The sequence below is a fragment of the Rhinatrema bivittatum genome, chromosome 1, assembly GCF_901001135.1.
Source record: "Rhinatrema bivittatum chromosome 1, aRhiBiv1.1, whole genome shotgun sequence".
In the NCBI taxonomy this organism is placed as follows: Eukaryota; Metazoa; Chordata; class Amphibia; order Gymnophiona; family Rhinatrematidae; genus Rhinatrema; species Rhinatrema bivittatum.
In genome coordinates this window covers 62,882,356-62,905,823 of record NC_042615.1, presented here as the reverse complement: position 1 = coordinate 62,905,823, position 23,468 = coordinate 62,882,356, and the positions used below count along the sequence as shown (strand labels likewise).

The 23,468-nt window shown below is 44.9% G+C and overlaps 1 protein-coding gene across 1 annotated transcript; it reads right to left on the bottom strand.

Moving 5' to 3' along the window:
* Positions 1-393: 393 nt before the first annotated feature.
* On the bottom strand, positions 394-22,886 carry LOC115096914 (fibrinogen beta chain-like). The gene is made up of 9 exons (XM_029612240.1): positions 22,692-22,886; positions 22,322-22,342; positions 17,669-17,872; positions 12,534-12,717; positions 10,502-10,729; positions 5,966-6,079; positions 4,075-4,197; positions 3,614-3,899; positions 394-897 (listed from the first exon to the last, which is right to left on the bottom strand). The coding sequence occupies exons 1-9, from the start codon at positions 22,869-22,871 to the stop codon at positions 672-674; spliced, it is 1,566 nt and encodes a 521-aa protein (XP_029468100.1). The 5' UTR covers positions 22,872-22,886; the 3' UTR covers positions 394-671.
* Between the last annotated feature and the right edge of the window lie 582 nt (positions 22,887-23,468).

Here is a 23,468-nt window from a genome sequence, read left to right as displayed (position 1 = left end):
CTTTATTTCATTTTTTCACAGTTTGGAGATTTTTGGTTCGTTTTTCATTTTTGTTTTCAAGAAATAGTGCGCACTGTTTCCCAAAAATGAAAATTCCACCATTTTTTTAAATTTTATTTTTCAGTTCCAACATGATTTGTTGGACACGTCAAGGGCACATGAAAAGTGCAAGCTGGGAGTCATGGGATGCTCTACTATCTGTGGCATACATTTGAATGAAGCTGGGTGTCTTGTTTCAAAAGTTATTCACAGACACCCTGGTTGGGAACAGACGGACACATAGATAAGGCCAGGTTCCCTGTGGAAATTAGGCTAAAATCATGGTGTTCTTTTTCCCTGGTCTGTTTCAAAGATGTTGGAAAGAAATACAACTCAGATTGCAATCCATCAAACTGTAGTTCAGTTCTTATGTTATCTGCCTTTATTTCAGTTACTTTCTTGTTGAGAAAACAGATACACTGAACACTTTGCAGCGTCAGCTAGTAACATGTAAAGTCATTTTTCCAGTATGGTACAGCAAGGTTCAATGTGTGTTCCCAGCATTAACAATGACATTTTTGGAACTTGTTCTGCAAATGCAAACTGAAACAGCAGTTCACGTAAAGTGACATGAGGATGCAAAACATTTCTGCCTAGGTGACAGGTCCTCATTTTTAAGGATTTATTTTTTGTTATGAAAAGACTGGTCGGCACTTAATTCTCATCACCTTCATAGAATACCAAGGACCCTGCAAGTTCATCCATACAATGCCGTCATCGGTGCCATGTTTTGCCATATCCCAGCTGTAGTGTCCATTCCAGTAATATCTGCCATTTGGATTGCAGGAATGACATCTATTATACCACCAGCCGCCGCCATCCTCTCTAGAGCACTGTTTGCTTGGGTCTGCATGATCCCTGCAAAATAAAAAGCCAAAAAATAAAACATGTGCACAAAGACGTGACAGCTCTACTGAAGGAATAATGCAGCAACGCAGCATTGTGGGAGTGTGCAGATGGGCAATGTACCTCTGCGACAAGTGTAAAGGTTATTTGCCACCAGTGACGATGCAAACACGCTTCTGTGAAACAGAGGGGATGAAAGGAACAAAATCAAAGATGAAGAGGCAGAGAGAAAAAGCAAAAAAGATAGAGAAAAAATGAATTGTCTTGGTCCATGGAAGGATGAATAATGTGCTCACCTCTACGGGTTATTGGGTCCTGATCGCTCAACTTCTAGAGTTGCCCTGAAAGTACTCAGATCTGTCAAAATGTCAGCTTGCCTCTTTTATTTATGGCCCAGCAGTTACCTCTTTCACCATGAGCCTTCATTTGCAATCGCCTGATTCCCCCCCCCCCCCCACCCCCGTTTTATATCTCCTATTAACTGTAAAGGAGTAGCCTATTGGTTAGAGCAGCAGGCTACGTGCCAGGGAAATCAGAGTTTAAATCCCATGGCCACTCCTTGCGACTATGGGCAAGTCACTTTACCCTCCCCTGCCTCAGGTACAAAATTAGAATGTAAGCCCTCTGGGGATAGGGAAATACCTACAGTACCTGCATGTAATCCGCTTTGATGTACACTGTGAAGTGCCGAAAAGCGGAATATAAAAATCAAAAAAATAAAATAAAATAAAACAGGGCAATACCTACAGTACCTGAATATAAAATAAAATAAAATAAACAGGGCAATACCTACAGTACCTGAATATAAATGAAATAAATAAGCTCAGTCCAGTGATTATTCTTGACCAGGAGCCGCAAACTACAGTTCCTGGCATGACCTGGGTAACAATGAACTTTTAAGTCTGACCAGTAGGTTTTGCCACTGAACGATGACTGCTTCATCCCTCCCCCCCTACCAGGGGTTGTGAACGCAGCATCCCGAACCCCAACTGGCCTAAGGAGAAGAGTCCTGGCCCAGGAATTGAACCCAGGTGCATCTGCATGGCACTGTGTAGCCAATGGACCAGCAGCCACAACTTCCTTCTTTCTAGGCACTGTTGCCTATTCTATTGCTTTCCTCCTGGGCTCTTTTTTTAAACCCTCACATAATTTCATCTATTGTATTTTTACACCATTTGGAATAAAAGGTGTAACATTATATTTAAGCCACAACCTCATGTATGTCGGGAGATGGAAAACCTAAAGAGGTGGGGAGCAGGGTGGAAAGGGGGCACTGTGAGATACTGATGCGTGACAAACAAGAGAAAGATCTCGGGGTGATCCCATCTGATGATCCCAAAGTTGCAAAACAGTGAGGCAAAGCGATGGCCAGAGCCAGAAGAATGCTAGAGTGCTATTACCAGAATTAAAAAGGTGGTGATAATGTCCTTGTACAAATCATCAGGTGAGACCTCCTCCAATTTTGGAGAATTACATACAACTAAAAGGATACAGACACAACAGAAGCAGTCTAGAGAAGGGCTACCAACATTTTACAGCATTTGCACCTAAAGCCCTAAGAAATGAGACTTGACAATCTAAACAATTATATCCTAGAGGAGAGGGTTGACATGGGGGATATAATAGAAATATTCAGCTACCTCAAAAGATATAAATAATGCACAAGAAGCAGAACATTTTTTCATTGGCAAGAAAGTTCTAGAATCAGAGGTCATGATATGGGGCTCAAAGGCAGTAAACAAAGAGTAGCAATAGGAAACATTTCTTAATAGAAAAGGTGGTGGATGCATGGCATGACCTTCCGAAGGAGGCGGTGAAAGAGAAAAAGTAGTAACAGAATTCTGGAAAGCACTTGATAAGCACAGGGAATCCTTAGTTGCAAGGAAGTGAAAGTAAAACTGAAGATCAAGTGGAGTCTCTCCTACTGAAACAGCAAAAGTAAACTGGGCAGATTGCATGAGCCTTCCAGCTTATCTGTCATCATATTCTATGTTTCTATCAGTGATCACAGCAGAGGCTGAGGCATTTGCACATTAGGACAAAGTCCGGATCCTGTGCTAAGTGAGTGAAGAAAATCCAAATAAATTCATCCGGTCAGTGGCCAAAACTGCATTTAGTGCCATGCTGGCCATTTGTAGCTGCATATATTACACGCACTGCCATAAACATCATTGTGCATCCAGGGAATACAGAATTACAGCTGACAACAGCAGTTCCCAGTCTCACAGGGTAAGTATGAACTGCTAGTGCAAACAGATGCATAGTGGAAAACAGAACCTAGATGTGTCAGTTGCATTTAGCCTGATTTGTAAGTCCCCCACAACTAAAGCCCCAATGTCCTACTTTCATCCTAAAACAATGTAGCAGGAAGAAAGCTCTCGGTCAATAACGGTAATGTGGCTCCCTACAGAGCTGTTCTCAGGTGGTACTGCTGTTGAAATTAACACTCAAGTCTGCAGCCCCAACCATTTCAGACAGCCATCAGACTGATTCCTACAAGAAAAACACAATTTTAATCTAAAATGCACCTGTGAAATTTGTACTCGTGAAAAGCTTTAGCTCATTAGCATGTCTGTCTTAAGTTTTCTTACAAAAAAGACGAGGGCAACGCATGGAAACGTCTCTTTTGAATAATGCCCAGTGTTTCATAAAGAGGATAATGCAGCATGAAAAATGATGCGTACATGTCAACATGGGGAATCTCCTTTGCAATCAATAAGATACCCACCATCCGTCATTGTCTCGGTCATAAGTGCTGAAAAACATGGCGTTGTGTATGGTCATGGTTCTGTTCTCGCCGAAGAGCTGCGAGGCGCCCTCAAGGAGAGTGTTACCAGCAGTGCCTTGATAGCCACTGACGGAGAGCTGATACTTGTTTGCCTCGTTCTGTACTGTGAAGCCCTTGTACTGAGCGGACACCTTTTTGCCATCCCAGTCTTCCATCTCAAATAAAACTTCGGTGGCTCCCAGCTTGGAGAGTTGGCTAATCTTGTCATTGCCAAGCCACATTTCACCTGAAAGTGAACAAAAAAAAAAACCAAAACCAAAAAACAATGCGTTGAAACAAAGGCCAGGCCACGAACGCACAAATCCATGACAAGACAGTTCCTTAACTCAGATACGGTCAGCAACTCCTGGAAAGACAAGAGCCCTGTCTTTACAGTGGAGGTTTGGGGGATCCGAATTTACCTGGCATGTCGCAAATCCCCTTCCCCCCATCGGTTGCAATGTTTCCAAATCCATTTTTATAGGCATCCCAGGTTCTGCCAAAGTTAACGCTGCCGTCCTGCCGGTTCTGAATCAGGGTCCAGCCTGAAAAAATAAAACGCAATTAGGAAAAAAGGAATGTGATCTTACACCCAAAGGGTGGATGCATGTTTACATGCATACATTAAAAAAAAAAAATAGGGTGCATGGGGGTAACCCCCTGGAGCAGCAGTTATTATCCTTAACAAGAGGCGTGGGGATTACTACCCTTAACCAATTAGCCTTGATGCTTTTTTAATGCAACTGCAACATCGTTCTCCGCTTCAACAGCGGGGAGAAAGGGAATTGGATTCAGACAGCCAACGCTGGGCCCTGACTTTTACAGTCTGGGGTACTGATACGCAGACATCATGGGAAAAATGTCCAAAAGCAAAGCGCGTTCAAGCGGCAGCACTGTAGGAATTATCGGGAAGTCTGCTCACCCTGTAAAAATGTTACTAGCAGTAATTTTGTTAATGGGTTTGACAGTTGCTTGATTTTGAATGTAAATATTACTAAACGTAACATAAGGCTTGGGGTTAACCTGCACAGAGCAGCAGTTATTTCCATAAGAAGGTTGCTGGGCAGACTGGACGGACCATTTGGTCTTTCTCTGCTGCCATTACTATGTTACATATGAGGAAGAGGTGGCGGGGGGGTGGAAGTCTGGCTTTTTTTTTGTAAGCCAGGATTATTGGTGATATTTTATACTGATTTAAAATACAGCAAAATTCCATGATGAAATGATTTACAGGAAATCAAAATTTAACATACCAAAACGAGTTCACATTAAAATCATCGTATATTCTTTGTATTCAAAAGATAGCCTGAATGGAAATATTCAAAATTTTGAAAGAGCGGAGCAGAAAACAGATTGAGTGGATTTTTCTCTTAAGAACAATTTCGAGACCAGATTAAAAATGAAGAGGTCCATAGTCAGACACAGTCCGGATTGCAAAGTTAGCTGGGTAAACATATCCAGCTAAATTGGAGGTTATATTCAACAGTGCAGCCACACTATTGGATATAGCTGGCTATCTTAGGCCTGGATTTTCCATTATCACAGAGGATAGTGAATCCCACGGTAACGGGGACCGGGGGGGCGAAGCAGGGGGAGGGCCTGCGAAAGCTGGCAGCGATCGCACCACCGCAGTTTTATCGCTGCCGGCTTTCGCACCCAATAGCGCCACTGTGAAAGGTGGTGCTATTGGGCGCGCTACTGGCAGCGATAACGCCCCGACGTCTCCCCTTCCAGCCCCGACTCCGCCCCTGGCAAGCTATCGCACGCAAAAAGTCACTTTTCGCACGTGATAGGCTTAGAAAATGACCCCCTTAATTAGTTAGCTGCTAACTTAGAGCCGACTAACTTTAGGACAGCTCTTTAGACTCATCCACACTCATCCGGCTAACTCTGAATGTCGGAGTTAGCTGGCTTACTCAACTCTCCCAATTACGTTTCTGGACCACCTCTAACTTATTCAGCTAAATTTTAGCCCCCTAACTTATTAGCTGGCTAGAATTTAGCCAGATAAGGGCTGAATGTAACCAGGAAAGTTATTTAGATGGATAATGATATACATTATCCATCTAAGTGGCTTTTGAATATGGACCTCGAAATGTTCTAATAAACCAAATGTTCTTATAGCAGCAATTATCATACTTCCATGAAGAGGAACTCAGCGGAACTCTTCTCAGACAATGAGGTAAAGAGTCTACACAAAGGGACGTGATAAAAATGTTCTGAGAACCACAACGTTCCTATAACAGCAGCTCTTTCTTCATTGCTGAGATTCGTTGTATGACCCTACAGTTTGTGAAAGGCATGACCACTTGCCTCCATTCTGGGTGACCATATCGCAGTAAACTTTGTAGGGCTTGATAAAGTCATTGGGCTGGATCAGGTACATCTCAGAGGTCTCGCCGCCTTTCCGGTAAATGTCTTCACACTCTGCAACCAGAGGATAAACAGTCACGCTGTCGTGGTGAGACTGCACGTATGCATGCACTCTGTAGAATCATGAGACCCCCGCTTCTGGGACAGATTAACAGGAGATTAACTGGCATATAAAGAAAATTTAACAGGAAACAAGAATGTCTAATTTCAGTTGAATTTTTATTTTATGGAAATTCAGCTGGGAGAAAAGACCCAAAATGGCAAAAACAAATCCTCCTCATAGCCTCTTCTCTGTTGTTTATTGTTCTCATGTTACCCCCCTGCCTGTTTAATGTAATTTCTACCTTTCGTTATGATGTAAACCGATATGATGTGTATTTTAATGTCGGTATAAAAAAAGCTGTTAAATAAATAAATAAATAAGCTTTACCTAGGCTCAGTGGAAAGGCTATTTTATTATTTAAAATAAACACCTCCCAAAATATGGAAATGGAAGCAAATAATTTCACCAAATTATTACTTTTTCTTAAAAAAAAAAAAAGGTTCTACAGTGTTACGTTGCTTGCCATTCTTAGACACATGGAGCTTTTAATGTAAAAAATGGAGACTAAACCCCCTGCTTACTGGCCAATTAAAGAAATAAAGGCTGTAATAAGCCATCACATCTAACCCCCCAAAAAGAATAAACACAAAAAAGGTAGAATATTCAAGTTGTGAGCATTACAACCTTATTATTAACTCATGTGTGTTGCATCTGGCGGTCTGCGGGCTCCCCCCACGAACTACTATACTCTCCCATCGGGCCGGGTCCTTGTAGTGCCTCCCCGATGCCGCCAATTCGCTCTCTCCTCCAGCGAGGTGGGATGCCGCTGATAGTCTTTGAAGCGAGACGCTGCCAGCACGCTTCCCAGGCCCTCCCTAAGGCGTGCGCACACCCGATGGCCCCTCATTTAAAGGGCATGTGGTGGGAAAAGGCATGCGGCGCCCTGTGATGACCTCACAAGGGAAGGCCTATAAAAAGGCCACTGATGCCTCTCCTCCTTGCCTTGGCAACAGATCTCCTACAGTCCTTGTAGGGTGAGTTGCCTCAGCGTTCCCTGCCTGGGTTCTCTAGTTCCTGTGCTCCTATCTTCAGTTCCTGGTCTTTGTTCCTGTCTTCAGTTCCTGGTCTTCGTCTCAGCCTTCTGCTCTAGTCTTCATTGTCCTTGCTGTTCAGTTCTCATGGTCAGTCCTTCAGTTCTTCTGTGCTCCACGTCTCCTCATCTGCCCACCTGTTCTTTCCCTCACCTCCCTGCTCTGCTTATCTGTCCCACCTTACCTTGGATAAATAACCGGTATTGACCTCAGCTTGCTCCCTGGACCTACCTTGATTGTCACCTGCCTCTGACCTCTGCTTGCTTCCTGGACATTCCTTGATTACTGCCTGCTATTGACCCAAGCCTGCCTCAGACTTTGCTTGTACATTCCAGCCTCTTCAACAGATCTTCTGACCATCAGCAGAGGCCCCCACCTAAGATCTGCCAGCCCTGGCAACACAAAGGCTCAACCCAAGGGTAACGTAGGCTGGTATACGTGAAGCTCCAGCTGGGCCTCTGTTTCTTTCAATTCCGCCAGGCGACGGTGGGGATCTGCAGGACTCCACCCTTCAAGCTGCGCCAACTCCACCTCAGTCCAAGGGCCCACACCCACAGTAACCAGTCATGCAGTTATATGAAGATCTCTAATTTTCAAAAGTGAAATATGTGGTAAGGAAAGTTGGTAGAACTTTGATGGTGCATAAACCATCACGTAACAGGGGTGTACATTAAAGGAATCAAAGGGAGGCATCCAAGGCTATATCACCCAGGGAAATCACTTAGAATGCACCCTGTGTTTTTCAGTTCACACACTATCCTGGCACCAGGAGAAATATGCATTATTTTAATGCTTTTAAAATTTGAAACCCTTAAGTTTTGATCCTCTATTCATATTTATTTGTCACAGATAAAATCTCAGGCCCAGATGTAATAAGGTGCACTCAGCTGTTCGCACGTGTTAGTAGTGTGATTGTGCGCACATTTTTCTGCGTACAGCTTTACTCCCTATGTAATAAGCACAAAAAAATATAAAAATCAGTACGCATTTATGCTGATGATATTAGATCCTGTTGCCCTTTGATTCTGAATCAGCTGCATCGGTACACTTGCTTGATAAATGCCCAAGTTCTGCAAAGACAATATTAATTTTGCATGTTTGTCTGAAGTAAAAAAGCCTAGATATTATCCTGGACTCTGCTTTGATGTTTGAGATTCAGGTTCCCGCAGTCACCAGTGAGTCATCTGACGGGCAACTGAAGCCGTGTCTTAGGGCGAGTGACTTTAGATTAATCATGCACACTGTAGTGCTGAGCCATCTTGACATCTGTGATTCCATTTACATGGTTCTTCCTATCTCGTCTGCAAGCAGTTCAAACTCTGGCTTCCCTGGTCCTGATAGGGTCGGACGGGAAAGTGCTGGACCCTTGTTGATCTTGTTGCATTGGTTGCCGCTAGTTCTCCGCATTAACTTAAGCTTCTTTGTTTAGTCTTACGAGCCATAAATCATATTAGCCCGACGTAGCTGAGTGCAAAACATGGAGCTGTTCCAATTTTCTCGATACATGCACTCTAATCTAGCTCGTAGACTTGCAGTTCAATCTGCTAATGCACTGCATCCCAGCAGAACTAAAGAGAGGACCTTTTACTGAAGTGGCTCCCTCTTTGAGGAATGCCTTCCTCTCTTCTTGAAGGGGATAGGGGATTATTCATTGTTTACATGCCAGCTAAAAATGTGGCTATTGGGACAGGGGAGACCCCGATTATTTTCTAGTAAGATAACCTGTTGTTGTTTTTTGCTGCGCAGTCTGTGATTCTTTTGGCATTTGTTTTTAATATGTACACAGTTTGATTTTTATGTGAATATCCATTTTTGCTGTCTTGTCATTGTTTTCGTAATTTTTTTTACTGTGATCCGCTTTTGCATAGGTTAATCTTTGAAAAGGCGGACTATACCTTCGTAAATTAAATTAAGCTGAACTGAAATGTGTGAACAATGGTGCGTAAACGTGTGTGCACACAAATTAGTGCTCCCTCCATACAAATCCCGGGTCAATCGAGGCTTTACCTATTACTTCCCCAATGCAGAGAAGTGCGCTGGCTTAACTCATGTTTTCTTAACCCTGGAAATGGAACTCCTGGTCAGAGGTGGGGGCAGGTTTCTGGGGCAGTATATGAGGTTGAACAGTCAAACATGGAATTCGCAGAATGGGGGTCCTTTATGCATATCGTTGTGTGCAGAACATGATCTGCGCCCTTAAACATTTTGCACAGAAAACATGTTAGGAGCATAAAAATCAATCTGCACACATTTTGGGGGTAGAATGCTTTTCTTTAAAATCCCACAAATTTAGCATGTCTTAACTCTTTTTTTTTTTCAGCTCATGAAGAACTAAAAGTGCAGTTCGGTGCACATTTTGTATTCACTTCTTATTACATCGAGGCTTCGGGGAGTCTGGATCCCGTTGGGTCTCATTCACTAACAGACCGATGCAATGTGGTGTCATCGGCCGAGTGCACCGTTTAACCCCTGGTTGGGCTCGCATTTTGGATGTGCGTCCACAACCCCTTATGCTATAAGGGGATCAGCGCATCCAAAACGTGCATCCAAGCCCCTGCAAAGTTAATAGTGCTCATCACAGGCAAATGCATGTTGATGAGGCTATTAGCTATTCTCTCCCAATTTAAAAAAAAAAAAATGCGCACAACGCGCACGTTTTAACCTGCAAAACTTAACGCCTGCCCAGAGCGGGCGTTATTTCTTGAGGAGCCCAATAAAAATAAAAAAGCAGAAATTACTGCTTTTCTGTTCCTTTTATCGGTTCTTCTGACTTAATACCATTGTGATAAGTTGGAGGAATGGAAAAGAGAATTAAAAAAAAAAAAAGTGTTGGCGGTCAGGTTAGGAAAAGGGACGCTCAATTAACGAGCGACGTTTTTCCTAACCCGTGGCTGTGCACAGGTTAGGAAAACAGATGCACATAAAACTGAGCGTCCATTTTCCTAACCGGCTGACAGCCACCTCTCCCGGGTACCCGCTGCTGAGGAGGCACTAGGGGCGCAAAATTTCCCCAGCGCCTCCTTTTTACCGCAGCACCCGATTTAAATATTAAATCAGGCACCCAGGAGAGGTGGATTGGCACGCGTCAAGGGAGCCGGCACTCATTCATGAGCACCTGTTTAACGCGCGTCAATACTGCATTGGCCTGTAAGTTTTTATTCCATAGATAACGGAGTGGAAGAAAAGCCTTAGCGAACGAGAGCCTTTTGTGATGTTTTCGGGCAGAATTAAAGCTGTCCTGCTGTTGGGCTGGTATTCTGTCGCTGTCAAATCACCACAGCTGACAAATCCTAGTGCTTAAGCATTCTGCCCCAGCCTATAACATGCACTAACAAGACCTACCTTTGCCAGACACCACAGGAATGTTACAGGAGACAGAGCAGGGGGAGCGACAGAAGTCAATCTGCTTTGTAATAGCAGCTTCCATGCTCTGTATTTTGGATCTTAGAGCCTCCAGCGTTGCGCGGAGGACTCGTATGCTCAGTGGGATGTTGGTATCCACATTCTCTTTTATAAAGGTGTAGTGCTGGTCCAGTTCTGTCGTGTACTCCGAAGCAACATTACTGTTCTCTGGAAAAGAAGGAAGAGAAGCCGCTCTAGTTAGGCTGTCATCGATGTTTATTTTGAGGGTTGTCTTTCGAGCCTACATAATTGCTTGCATGATGAGTTGGTACTGACTTGATCTTTCATTCTTAGTTCAGAAATATAAAGACAAAAATGTCCATCACCTAAAAAACACATAAATAAACAAAGCTGGCATTGGGAGAAGGTGTGGGGGGGGGGGGGGGGGGGGGCAGGCAACCAGGGCAATTTCCCTGGGCTACCATGCCACAGGGAGGCCTTGTGCCCACCCAAGGCAGGCACAGCCTAGTCTTGGGCCCCAGCCTGCCAGTGGCAGCAATGGAGATCTTCAGGCACAGCAATAGTAGGGGAAATCAGTGTAAGGTCAATAGGTTGCAGTGGCCCCCACGCTTTTTACTGAACAGGCTTCTTGTAGGCAAAGAAACCCCTGCAAAAGGTGAGGCCGTTGCAGGATCTGTGAGTGCACATCGGTCCGCAGGACCCACACTGCTTTCCTCTGCCATAGCAGCGCCTGAAGCTTTCCATTGGAGAGGAAAGCCAAAAGCACTCAAAGTAGATGAGGGGAGGAGAGACGATGGCTAGAGAAGACCCAGGAAGGGACCGGGGGTGGGGGGGGGGGGGGGGAGCAGGAGCAGAGAAGAAAGGAAGGTGCCACTGGGGAGGAAATGATAGCTGGGAGATCGGGAGAGAGCCACAGAAGGAACAATTGAGGGAGAAAAGTGTTAGGAGGCAAGAAGAGGACCAGAGAAGGGCCCATTGTGGTAGGGGAGTAGGAAGAAGAGTAACAGGGAAGGGGGCAGGGAAAGAGCCATTGAGGGAGAAATTGGTTGGAGGGAGAATGAGGACAATAGGGAAGACAGTGGGAGGAAGGGAGAGACCCAGGAAGGAGTTATTGAGAATTGTTCAAGGGCTGAAGGTACTTTGAGAGCATCAAGGACTAGAGAATGGGATTGGAAAGGAATGACCCAGGAAGGGGCCATGGGGGAAGGAAGGAGGAGACAGTCGAGGCTGAAGAATTAAGAAAGATTGGGAAGCTGGGGAAGGAGGAAAAGAATTCATAGAGGGGGCCATGGGAAAGGAGAAGCAAGAGGAACCACGGGGAGGGGGACCTGGGATTGGAGACTCCCTCCCATGTTGTCCTGGGCCCCAGGATGTCTGTCTAACCCTAGCTTTGTGCGCGCGCACACTCACACACGCACACACACACACAGTAGTAGTTTTATGATATTTTTTTAGCAGCTAATTTATACTGCTAAATTATACCTGCTATCTCTTTTATGATATTATTGTATTTCTCTATTTTAATTTAATTGTAAACCATTGTGATGGCATTGCCGATGTGACGGTATAGAAAAACCAAAAAACTAAACTAAACACACATGCGCACATGCACGCACACGCACACACGCGCGCACACACACACACGCCTTCAGTGAATGCTAGATAAAGGAGGGGAAAGGTTACACCTTCCTGTTTCACACTAGTATACATTATTTTTCTTAAATAACCTGGGAAGGTTGCAGGGATTGGAAGTTCCAGTGCAATATGCGGAAATGTTTGCAACTTTGTCCTTCATCACCGAGTTCCTGTCTGCACTTCAGAAGCAGATACTATTCTTTAAAATAATCTAGGTAGCTAGTTTAAGCCTCTTCATTCAGTGCAAGTTTCCTGCATGGTGTGGGTTGCCGTTTCTTCTCTGTTTCATAAATTGTACTGTTGCAATATATTTGTGCTTTTACTACAAATGTCACTGACAGATTACTGTCAGCAAGGATGCACACGTTTACTATACCTTTTATTTGCTTCTGACGTTCCTTCACTGCTTTGTCCAGCACGTTCACGTAATTATACATGTAGCTGGAAGACACGGAGAGCTTGTCTACATTGCCAGTCAGTTCCTTCAGGCTGGTTTTCACACTCTTTTCCTGTTTTACCAGTGTCTTTTGCAGTTCGCATCCCGTTGGACATAATGTCCCCTGTAAAAAAGAGATCACTGGAGTTACACGTTTGAAGAACAGCCTTGCGGTATACTTCAGCTGTAACAGAGGGAAGGCTTAATTCCACCAAAAAAATACACATTTTATTGATACAACTACAACTACAACCCTACCCCCTGCCTAATCCAAACATACTAATCCACTTCCCGCATCTACCCGCCTTCGCATCCCCATCCTCCTACTTCCACATTCCCTTCAGCCCACACTACCTCTCCGCCACTCCCCCTCCTCCCCAAACCTTTACTGTTTCCCATGTTATCAGTCAACTTTGACTCCATCCTCCCTTGTATATAGTTAATTATCAGTCTCTTGTATATAGTTTACAATCAGATAACAACCTATTGTAAAGCCTGTTACTATATCATATTATAGTGTGAACCATTATTTATATTCATTGTAAAGCTATTTGCTATTTTATGTTACACTGTGAACCGAGGTGATGTTTTGTTACGTGCCCCGGTATATAAAATTCTTTAAATAAATAAAATAAATAAAATAAATATTGTATCTGTCAGAGCATAACCACAAAAATATTTTAGGAATGAGTCTTAAATGTAGTTATGCTATGAATTTTGGGTTTGTTTTTTTTTTGTTCTTTGATAAGGTAAAAACTGCTGGATGTAGTAGATTGGGTATTTCCTGCTTACCTTAAAGAAGATAGGCATCAGTTGGAGACTTCTCTGCTATACCCTCTGACAGACCTTCCATTAGGCAGACTTAAGCTATGTCTCCAGCACAGCAAATTTTAGGGACAACACTAGGAGCTTGGCTGTGCATGATGAGCCCTGTGAATGCTATTGGATTAGTGCTCCAATTCTCTCAGGCAGGACAGAACAGCCCTCTGCTTCCTGCTTCAGCCCCTCCCCTACCAAACAGTTGGACCGATACAGTAAAAATTGCAGGAGAGCGGGCGAGCGCCCGCTCTCCTGTGCGCGCAATACAGTAAATTGATTTATTTAAATTAGGGTCCGCGGCAAAAAGAGGCGCTAGGGACACTAGCGCATCCCTACTGCCTCTTTTTGGACAGGAGCGGCGGCTGTCAGCGGGTTTGACAGCCGACGCTCAGTTTTTTGCCGGCATCGGTTCTCGAGCCCGCTGACAGCCACGTGTCCGGAAACTGGACGCCAGCAAAATTGAGCATCCGGTTTTCAACCCGCGAGCCGCGGGCCCATTTAAATTTTTTTTTTTTTTTTTTTTACTTTTTTTAACTTTTGGGTCTTCCGACTTAATATCGCCATGATATTAAGTCGGAGGGTGCACAGAAAAACAGTTTTTACTGCTTTTCTATGCACTTCCCCGGCGCCAGCAGAAATTAGCGCCTATCTTTGGGTAGGCGCTAATTTCTGAAAGTAAAATGTGCGGCTTGGCTGCACAATTTACTTTCTGTATCACGCGGGAATAACCTAATAGGGCCATCAACATGCATTTGCATGTTGATGGCCCTATTAGGTTCAGGGGGGTTGGACGCGCGTTTTCGACCCCTTACTGAATAAGGGGTAAAGCTAGCGCGTCGAAAACACGCGTCCAATCACAGGTTAAGAGTGCGGTACTGTATCGGCCTGAGTGTGCAGAGAACAGGAAGGGAGAGGGTGAGTCCTGAGCAGACAGTGTGCAGAGAGTTCTCTAACTGACCCCCTCTTCTTCTGTGTTCCCCTCCTCTTCCCCTCCTGCAGCGAGTAGGAAGCGTGGGGCTGGAGCGGACAAGAGTTAAGTTTGTGGTCACTTTTTCTGTATTTAGTGAGGGTCTCTCTGTGTTTTATCTATGTGGCCAGTGCCAGTGCGAGGGTGTCCAGCCGCCCTAGGCGGTGATGTCAAGATGATGTCATATTCCTTCATATTCTCCCCCCCCCCCTTCCCCCCACGAGTCACAGTGCCTGCGTCGCCAGCGCTCTCTTACCTCGCCGACTGACACATCCCAATGCGTGGCTCCTACAATTTCAAACCTGCCACCTGCCTCCTTTGTGTTAAAAAGAATACCACCCTCATGTCCAGCGACAGTGCCCCGGTCCATTTCCAGCAGCCTAGGCGACCGCCTAGTCCACCTAATGCCTCGCGCCGGCCCTGTATGTTACCAACATGAGGTACTTTGATAATATGTGGTTTTTATTCCATCTTGCTCTATTTTCCCAGTAGGAGGTGTACTGATGATAAATTCTGGATTTTTAGCCTGCCTTTGCGAATAATGCTTGAGGAGGCTTAGAGCATTTTTAGTATTCACATACAATAAAGCTTACATTTCAAGTGGGTAGCCGAGGAAACAGGAGACAAAGCGACTTGCTCAAGGTCACACCGAGTGTCAATGGGGGAAGTGATTTCCCTGATTATCAGTCCCTTGCTCTAACCACTAACCCACGCTTTTTCCCTGCTGGAAGAATAGTAAATACTGTTCTAAGATCTGGTGTAATATTTGTACTATTACTGCCTTTTATAAGCAGGATTGTTGCTATTTGAGTTCTGGGAGTCAGCAATGTTTTGGTACGGCAGCTTTGTCGTATAAGTTTATAGGAGTAACTTTCATAACGGGAGCCGATGCAATAAATCAGCGCGGAAAATGGGTGCTCACAGTGTTGAGTGCCCGCTTTCCTAATGTGTGCCCAGTCTGGGTGTGGAATTGAATATTTAAATGAGGTGTAGCACTGCCAAGTAGGCGCTAGGGGAAAATGTGCGCCCCTAGCGGGCACCCAGGAGGGGTGGCTGTCAGTGGGTTAGGAAAATGGATGCTCAGTTTTATGTGCATCTGTTTTCCTAACCTGCGCACAGCCACGGGTTAGGAAAAGGGACACTCGTTAATTGAGCGTCCCTTTTCCTAACTTGACTGCCAACACTTTTTTTTTTTATCCACTTTGAAATGCCACAAAGCAGAATATATAAATCTAAAATACATCCGGTTCTTCCTCTCTTTCCCCACAGCCAGAGCCTTAATCCTTGCTCTCTCATTTTGACTACTGCTAGTTCCATTAGCTTGACTATTTACAGAATATAATTATAAAATGAATTTCCTTCTATTGCAAATCCATTCACTGAATTTCTTCAGTAGCTCCCCATCTAACTCTGTGTTAAACTGAAGCTTCCTCATCTATTTTTGTCTCTTCAAAACCTCAAACTTTATTTGCCTACATTTTACAACTTCCTTTTCACAACCTGTGCTCAGCTCATGCCTCTCTCCTCTCTGGGTCCCCTTTCTGTCTCTTCTTCACATTAATGCCTCTCTAAGCCCTTTACATTGCTGCCTCTCCCCCAATCCCCCAATCTCTGAAACTCTCTCCCCCTCCTCAATACACCAGGAGCCTCAAAACTCCCACCTGAGAACAGCACAACTTCTTCAGAAAGGCTGTCCATTCATTTCCATAAACCCCAGCAACTCCACTGTGACCTACCACCAACCCTCATCTTCATATCTCTTGCCTGCAACTTTCCAAAGGGAAGAAGACTTATGAGATCTCCGTATGTGTTCCCTCCAAAGAGCTGTTGTATTTAGTATCCTTCCACACCAACTTTTCAGAGGATGCAAGGGGATCCTGACAGGGTTTTTGTTTCTAAATCCACACATACGTGGGGGTTACATGTGCATTCCACAAACTAGGCTCAATTAGTTCTGTACACATTTTGTGACCTCTCTGGAGGCAGGGAACTCCCTTATCTATTGTACATGGATGACTTATGGTAATCATTCAGTAGGTACCTGTGTTGACATAATTGTGTTCTATTATACAAGACTATATTTACCATCAACCCTGTATAAAAAATATATACCTATTTACCTATTTTAAAATTCTTTTTTGTCTACATGAGGCAACAGAGTTTGACTCATGTAGACAAAAATAGAGTCGGCCCATGTACATCGGTTGAATTAAGTAAATAGGTTTTCAGCTGCCTGAATATATATGATTACTTTTATAGCACGCAAACAGGGTGTGTGGGGGGGCGGCGGGGGATGCTGTTCTGTGATCATGATTTAGATGTCTGCACATAACTAACTTGTTCAAAAGGTACGCATGTAGATGGCATGCTGCTAACATGCCTCACTTTACTTCCCCTGTTTTACCTTCCCTAAACATGCATGTGTACTGCGGGGCAGATTTTAAAAGGGGTACGCGCATAATATATGCGTGTAACCCTTTTAAACCCCTCCTGCGCACGCCGAGCCTATTTTGCATAGGCCCGGCGACGCACGCAAGCCCCGGGACACGCATATGTCCTGGGGCTTGAAAAAAAGGGCGGGGAGTGGGTGAGGCAGTCCAGGGCGGGGTGGGGGCGGGATAGAGGCCTCCAGTACCCCGGCGGTGCCGGGGGATCGCGCCAGCACTCGGCCGGCGTGCGCAACCTATGCCTGCCCAGAGGCAGGCGTAAATAAAAAAATAAAGGTGGGGGGGGGATTTAGGTAGGGCCAGGGGGGCGGGATAGATAGGAGAGGGAAGGAAGGGCAAGGTGGGGGGGGGAGGCGGAAGGAAAGTTCCCTCCGAGGCTGCTCCGATTTCGGAGCGGCCTCAGAGGGAACGGGGAAAGCCATAGGGGCTCCCCCTAGGGCTCGGCGCGCTCAAGGTACACAAGTGTGCAGCCCCTTGCACACGCCGACCATAGATTTTATAACATGTGCGCAGCTGCGCACTATTGTTATAAAATCAGGCGTAGATTTGTGCGCGCCACATTGCGCGCACAAATCTACACCCACGAGTAGATACGAAAATCTGGCCCTGTATGTTTACTCGCATAACAATCTGAGTTTCAGGTTCAGTGTCCACACGTGTCATGTGTCTGAAAATGATCTTGCTCTGGGTGAGCTATGTGTGCACTTTTGTAATGAGGTGCATTACTGATTGAATATGCTGCTACAAGTAATTTTGTATAATATACTCATTAGAGTGGGATTATGAACAGAAAATCTGACTTTTATTTGGTCATTGCGCAAACAGACTGCAGATCAACCTACCAGTTCTTCAGAAGCATGCTTGCAACCCCCCTCATCAGGGTACACAATCTCCTCTGCTTTCCTCTGGCCCTGGGTAGGGGCCTTGGTGGGTCGTGCTCGGTAGGTGCTTCCATCAATAGGAGCAGGAACCGATCTGATGGTTGGCACTGGCTCTCGATACCGATTTATTGGTCTGTGACCCCGAGGATCTTGGATAGTAGAGGCCTGTTCCAAGACAAGGAAAAAAGCGAGAAAACGCTGCATGGTTAGGATTGGTGCCACAGTTATTAGCAGGGCTGGTTTTACATTTCCAGCACCATAGGGAACAGGAGTAGGTGGCAGCCACCCCTCCTCCCCCGAAATGCATGGGTTGGGGGGTGAATCCACTCCCAGTCCAACCCCGCAAAGCCTCGAGAAGTAAGGGGGAGAGGGGAGGAGAGCGAAGGATCCCAGATTGCCCCTATCCAGATCCTCTCCCTCACCCCCAATCACTTGTTACCTAAAACGGTACTGTTCCAATCCTACAGTGGCAGTGGCAGTGGTGGCAACCATTAAAAGAAAAAAAGAAATTCGGTGTGGAGCCTGCAGCTGCCCATCACATACTCAAGGCCATGTGGTGGCCCCCACATCCTTCTCCCATACAGGCCTCCCGTTGCTATGGAAACCCATGCAAGAGGCAGGGCTGCCAGAGAGCCTTAAGTATGTAATGGGTAGCTACAAGCTCCGCACTTCAAGTTGTTGCTTCTGCCGCCATGGAATCAAACTCCACCACTTTAGGTAAGTGTTTGGGAGGTGACACAGACAGAGGCAGCACAGAGGCAGCAATGCTCTGGCATCTATCAAACTTTGGTGCCCGAGGCAGTTGTCTATGTTGTCTAGGCCTAAATCCGGGCCTGGTTATTAGTGATGAAGTAACAGGAGTCATTTCCTTATCTTCACACAGTCCACCTATCTTGCCTGCTGTATACGTCTGTTGGAAATGACAATAATAAAATCATTAAAAGTTTAGCTGGACAGAGAAATACAACAGTGCAGTAAACTATTGTATTATGACAGATTAACTTTTTTTGTATTTTTTAAATCTGCTTAGGGGCTATATTCTTTCATTGGACCATCAAAATGCATCATGCTATTTAACTTCTTAATATTGCATATGAATCATTTCAATTATAGTCTGACAGTACTGTGATAATGAGTAATTGACTCATGCCGCTGGTTCCTGTTTCCATGGATATGCAGGAAGAGGTCGGGGCAATTAAGGGGGTTCTTTTGTCCTAGAAGCGCAAAAAGATTAATACGAAATCAGTATGCACAGAGCCATTGAAAATCAAGGACTGGACATCTAGTCCATTCCCCCCTCCCCCCCCCCCCCCCCCGCTTCCAGGCAGGACCCTCAGCATCTAAATCATCTCAGAGAAATGTAGGGCTCTCTTGGGAGGGAGGAGGTGAATAGAGGCAACCACTCTGGGCCCTGCTCTTTGATAGGGGATCCCATGCTGCCATTATAGCCCCATCCCCATCACTATAATTATTGTGATGAAACCATGCATTTCAGCATTCCAGGCCCCATACTCTCGCAGGTTCAGCCCTGGACAAGTGTTTGCTTAACCTGCTGTTACGAACATTCTCCCGCCTTAAGTAACTTGTTCCAGCTTGGTAAAATGATCCGGGAGGCCCACTGGATGAAAGCTGTTGGGATTTATGTTTCCTTGCCCTCAAGAAACGTTCAATCTCAAGTAGTGGGAGATGGGCACAAAGTGTTACTGAGATGGTATCTCGCGCCAGAGCGTCGTCATAAGATCTGCCCAGGTATTGAGCCTGACTGCTGGCATTGGAGTGATGGTGTGCGAACCTGGTTTCTGCCCTTCAGCTCAGAAGTACTGGGATTTGATCTTAAAGTGGATAACAGGATGTTGGTCGTGCTCTTGCACCCAAGGACCCTAAGATAGTTCTGATGGGCTTTCCAGTTTCTAATGTTTCTAGGAAACTAACTACAGATATTGATAACCCCAAATTATTCTTGCAGCTAGGGGTGCATTAGCAGCTTACTGGAAGATTCCTTCAACTCCAAGCTTACCTGCTGTAGATCGGCGTTTGAGGACTATTTACTATTTTGGGAAGCTGATGGTGCTTAAAAATAATGATTTTCAGGATTTTAAAATGTTTGGCTCTTGTACCAACAGTGGTGCAATTTACATGACTGATGGGTTGATTTGAGAAATAGCGCCCTTTACTTTCCTTTTTTTCTCAATTTTTATGTTTTGAATATTTTTGTACCTCGCTCTATGCTGGGTCTGGGTAGAGGCTGTGGTGAGAGGGGTTAGGGTGGAGGGGAGATACTGTCTGATATGGAGTTGATGCTATACTTCTATGCTAATTATTTGATTTTGGATTTATAAGAGACATTAAATGCATTTGGGATTGTATGGTAGTTTAAACTGCTATGTTTTTATCGATTGTATTTGATATGTTGTACACTGCTCTGATCAGTTTTCTGTTTGTGTGGTTTAAAAAGATTTGTAAAGAAAGAAAGAAAGAAAGAAAATTGTAAAAAAAAGAAAATTCTTCCTAATCTAAACCTACTCTGCTGTAATTTGAACTTATTATTTCTAGACCTTGGCCTAGGGTGTGACAATTTGGGGGACAGGAGTCACCAACCTGCCACTAGTGCTGCCTCTAGAACAGGTATAGCCGACTCCGGTCCTGGAGTGCCACCAGCAGGTCTGGGTTTCAGGATATTCACAATGAATATGCATGAGATATAGTGCATTTTCTCAGGGCCAGTGCCCTCCCTCCTTTCCCTCCTCTCCTCCCCCTCAGCCTCTCCCTCAGTTCCTCATCACCTGGCCGACTCTCTACCCTTAGCATTCCCCCTCCCCGCCACTCCTCCTTTGTACCCTTGAAAAATTTATTTCCCAGTGATTCCCCAGTGTTTACCGCCTTTCATCCTTTCCATAATTCTACGTAGTTAAGAGCTCCTTGTATATATACCACCTATACATAGCTTCCTCTTCTCAATTTTAATTTCTTCTTTTACTTCCCTTGAACTATGCCTCTCTCCCTTCTACACCTCACCCCCCCCCCCCTTTTTCCCCACCCCCCTCCTACCCCTACCCCTACCTCCCTCTCCCCTCGCCCTGCCACCCGCCTTCCTTCCCCTCCTCTCCCTCCCCTCCTCTCCCTTGACTCTCTGCTCCCATGGTTCATTGCTTTATAGTTTTCTTTTTATAGATTTTATAGTCTTGTTCCTTTTATACCTTGTTGTGTTAGTATTATTATATTGTGTTAATGTTATTTGGTTTTACTGTATCTCCCACCTGAGTTCATTGTAAACCGGCATGATGTGCTTCACGAATGTCGGTAAATAAAAGTTAATAATTAAATAAATAAGGGGTATTCAGCGTCCTAGGCGAAACTTCTGCCTTGCGTCCGCCCCCCCCAGTCCAGGCCCCGGCTCCAGCACCAACCTCATTCACTCAGACAGGCCCCCTCTTTTACATACTCTTTGGTTCCCATTCACATATGTACCCTTACAAAGGTTCCCTCCCTCGCTCTCACTAACACCATTGCTCCCTCGTACACACCAATCCCTCTCTCTCTCACACACACACACACACACACACACGCACACACACGGAGGCTCCACTCGTGGCCCACCAAGTCTTTGCTTCTCTCAGCTGCCAGCAGGATGGGCTCCGCTCGCAGCTCCACATGGCTGCTCTTTGCCACCCCCTAATGGCTGGCGCTCTAGGCAACCGCCTAGTTCGCCTAATGGGACGCACCGGCCCTGCATGTTCTCCCTCCATTGTATGCAAATATATTTCCTGCATATCCTTTGTAGATATCCTGAAAACCAGACCTGTCTGTGGCAGTCCAGGGTTGGAGCTGCTACCACTACTCTAGAATACAAGTCATGATCTGAGGCTTCAAGCAGGTAGACTCAGAGGCAACCTCCTTTAATGTATTTGAAGACTGCTATCAAGTTACCATTCTGTGTTCTCTTTTTAAAGGCTAAAGAAACCCATCTTCTTCAACTAATTAGAATAAAGCAATAGGAAAGGCTAGGGATTTATATATCATTCAAAAATGCACTCATTAAAGAACTCTGCCAAGGGTTTTCACCTCAATTGGCACTTCCCGACCTCCTGGTAGAAAATGCCATTGTTGCATCATCATTGCTATTGTTTGCTAAAATGTGTATTTGTGTGGTATGTGTGTAGTGGGTGGGGGGAGGATTGGCAATTAGCACAAAGAGAATCTGTTTTTTAAAAAAATTATCACGCAGGCAGTTTGGGGGATTAAGTTCTGGAAAGGAATAACAACATGAAAACCTAAGAGTCATAGACCTGCCCCCATCCCCCACCCATGTAGAGTACTCTTACTGACTGGAAGTCCATCTGGCAAAAGGCTGTACCATCAAATATGGACCTTGCCCTCTATTATTTACTTCCACCTTGACTCAGGGTAAATGGTTCTGCTAGCAATCCATTCCTGAGAGTATGAAGATTAAAGAGAAAGATTTCAGATATGTCGCTTTTCTAACTCATATGTAAATATGGTAGAATGACAGAACAGAACTAGAAAGCAACTCACGACCTTAATAAAGCTGCACGTGTTGCAAAGTGAAATACTAAATACTCAACTAAATGTCCAGTCCAGAACCACTGGTCTTACCTTGTCAGTGGGTTCGTCGTCCTGTGAAAGAGAGAAGAAAATGGATCAGTGTCAGCCAGAGATACCAGAATTTCCTTCTGAGTAAGAAAAAAGGTGCAGCATGCACTACTCCCACCAGACTCTTTTTGTGGTAAGAGTTTTTTTCTCTTGATGAGTTCTTTGACACACAGTTATCTATTCCTTCACTTAAACTATTCCCAGGCAGGAGATTATTTGAAGGTCCCCTGCGAGGAAAGAGCTGATAGGACCAGAACTAGAAGTCTCCTGTCTAAGAAACCTTCCCTCAATAAACCAAGCAAACGATTCAAGCTACAGAACTGCAATAAGGATGTTTGCAAATGCCGGTTGTGTTATTGGTTATTGCCACTACCTCATCATAGTCTGAGACAGCATGTAGTCTGACTGTGAAAACACAGAGCAGAAGCAGCAGGAGCAGCTTCATGGCGCTGGATGGCTTTGACCTTCTCAATGCTTTTTTTTTCGCTGCTGAAGTCTCTGGCCAGGGCTGCTGTTCTGCCTTTGTATTTATGGCAAGCAGCCGGGGGGCCATCCTGGCCTGCCTCTGATTGGCTGAATGCTTCAGGGCAGTCACCCTCCAGCTCTTAATATTTAATCTGACTTTTTTTTTTTTTTCCCAAGCTGCCAACCTCAAAAAAAGCAGAATGTCACAGTTTGTTTCAATTCACATCCTTGCTTTTTGCACCCTGGGATATGAAATCCCGGTAAGTGGCAGGCTAGGATGCATGCCGGTGCATTGTTACAGCAATATGAAGAGTTACTCAAGTGTTATTCTCTCCTTTTGTACATCTGATGCGTGCCTAAGAAAAGCCAGCCTACCTGCACTTGGAACTACAATAGCCTACTTCAGACCTCAATTCAAAAAGAATGGAAAAAATCCATCTGTATAAATATAATGTAGCATCCCCTGATTTTAAAATGAACTAACAGCAAGATCAACCAGGAAACAATCACATCTCTTTTATAAAGCTTCTGTCAATTTTCTCTTGCTTTTGCTTGCCTTTGTCTACAACCACAAGTTATGGCTCCCACCAGAACCACTTGCACCTGAATCTTTCCCTTAGATGTCACGGATCTGCCTCTTTTCCCCCAGAGCTCTAGAAACTTCCTTTGCAGCAACATCCCTTCT

Excerpts from the sequence above, each read along its gene's own strand:
- LOC115096914 (XM_029612240.1), bottom strand. The coding sequence starts at position 22,871 with ATGGCCCCCCGGCTGCTTGCCATAAATACAAAGGCAGAACAGCAGCCC. Across the intron at positions 22,343-22,691 it reads CTGTCTCAGACTATGATGAG|GACGACGAACCCACTGACAA; the intron begins GTAGTGGCAATA and ends TCTCTTTCACAG. Across the intron at positions 10,730-12,533 it reads ACGTCAGAAGCAAATAAAAG|AGAACAGTAATGTTGCTTCG; the intron begins GTATAGTAAACG and ends CTTCTTTTCCAG.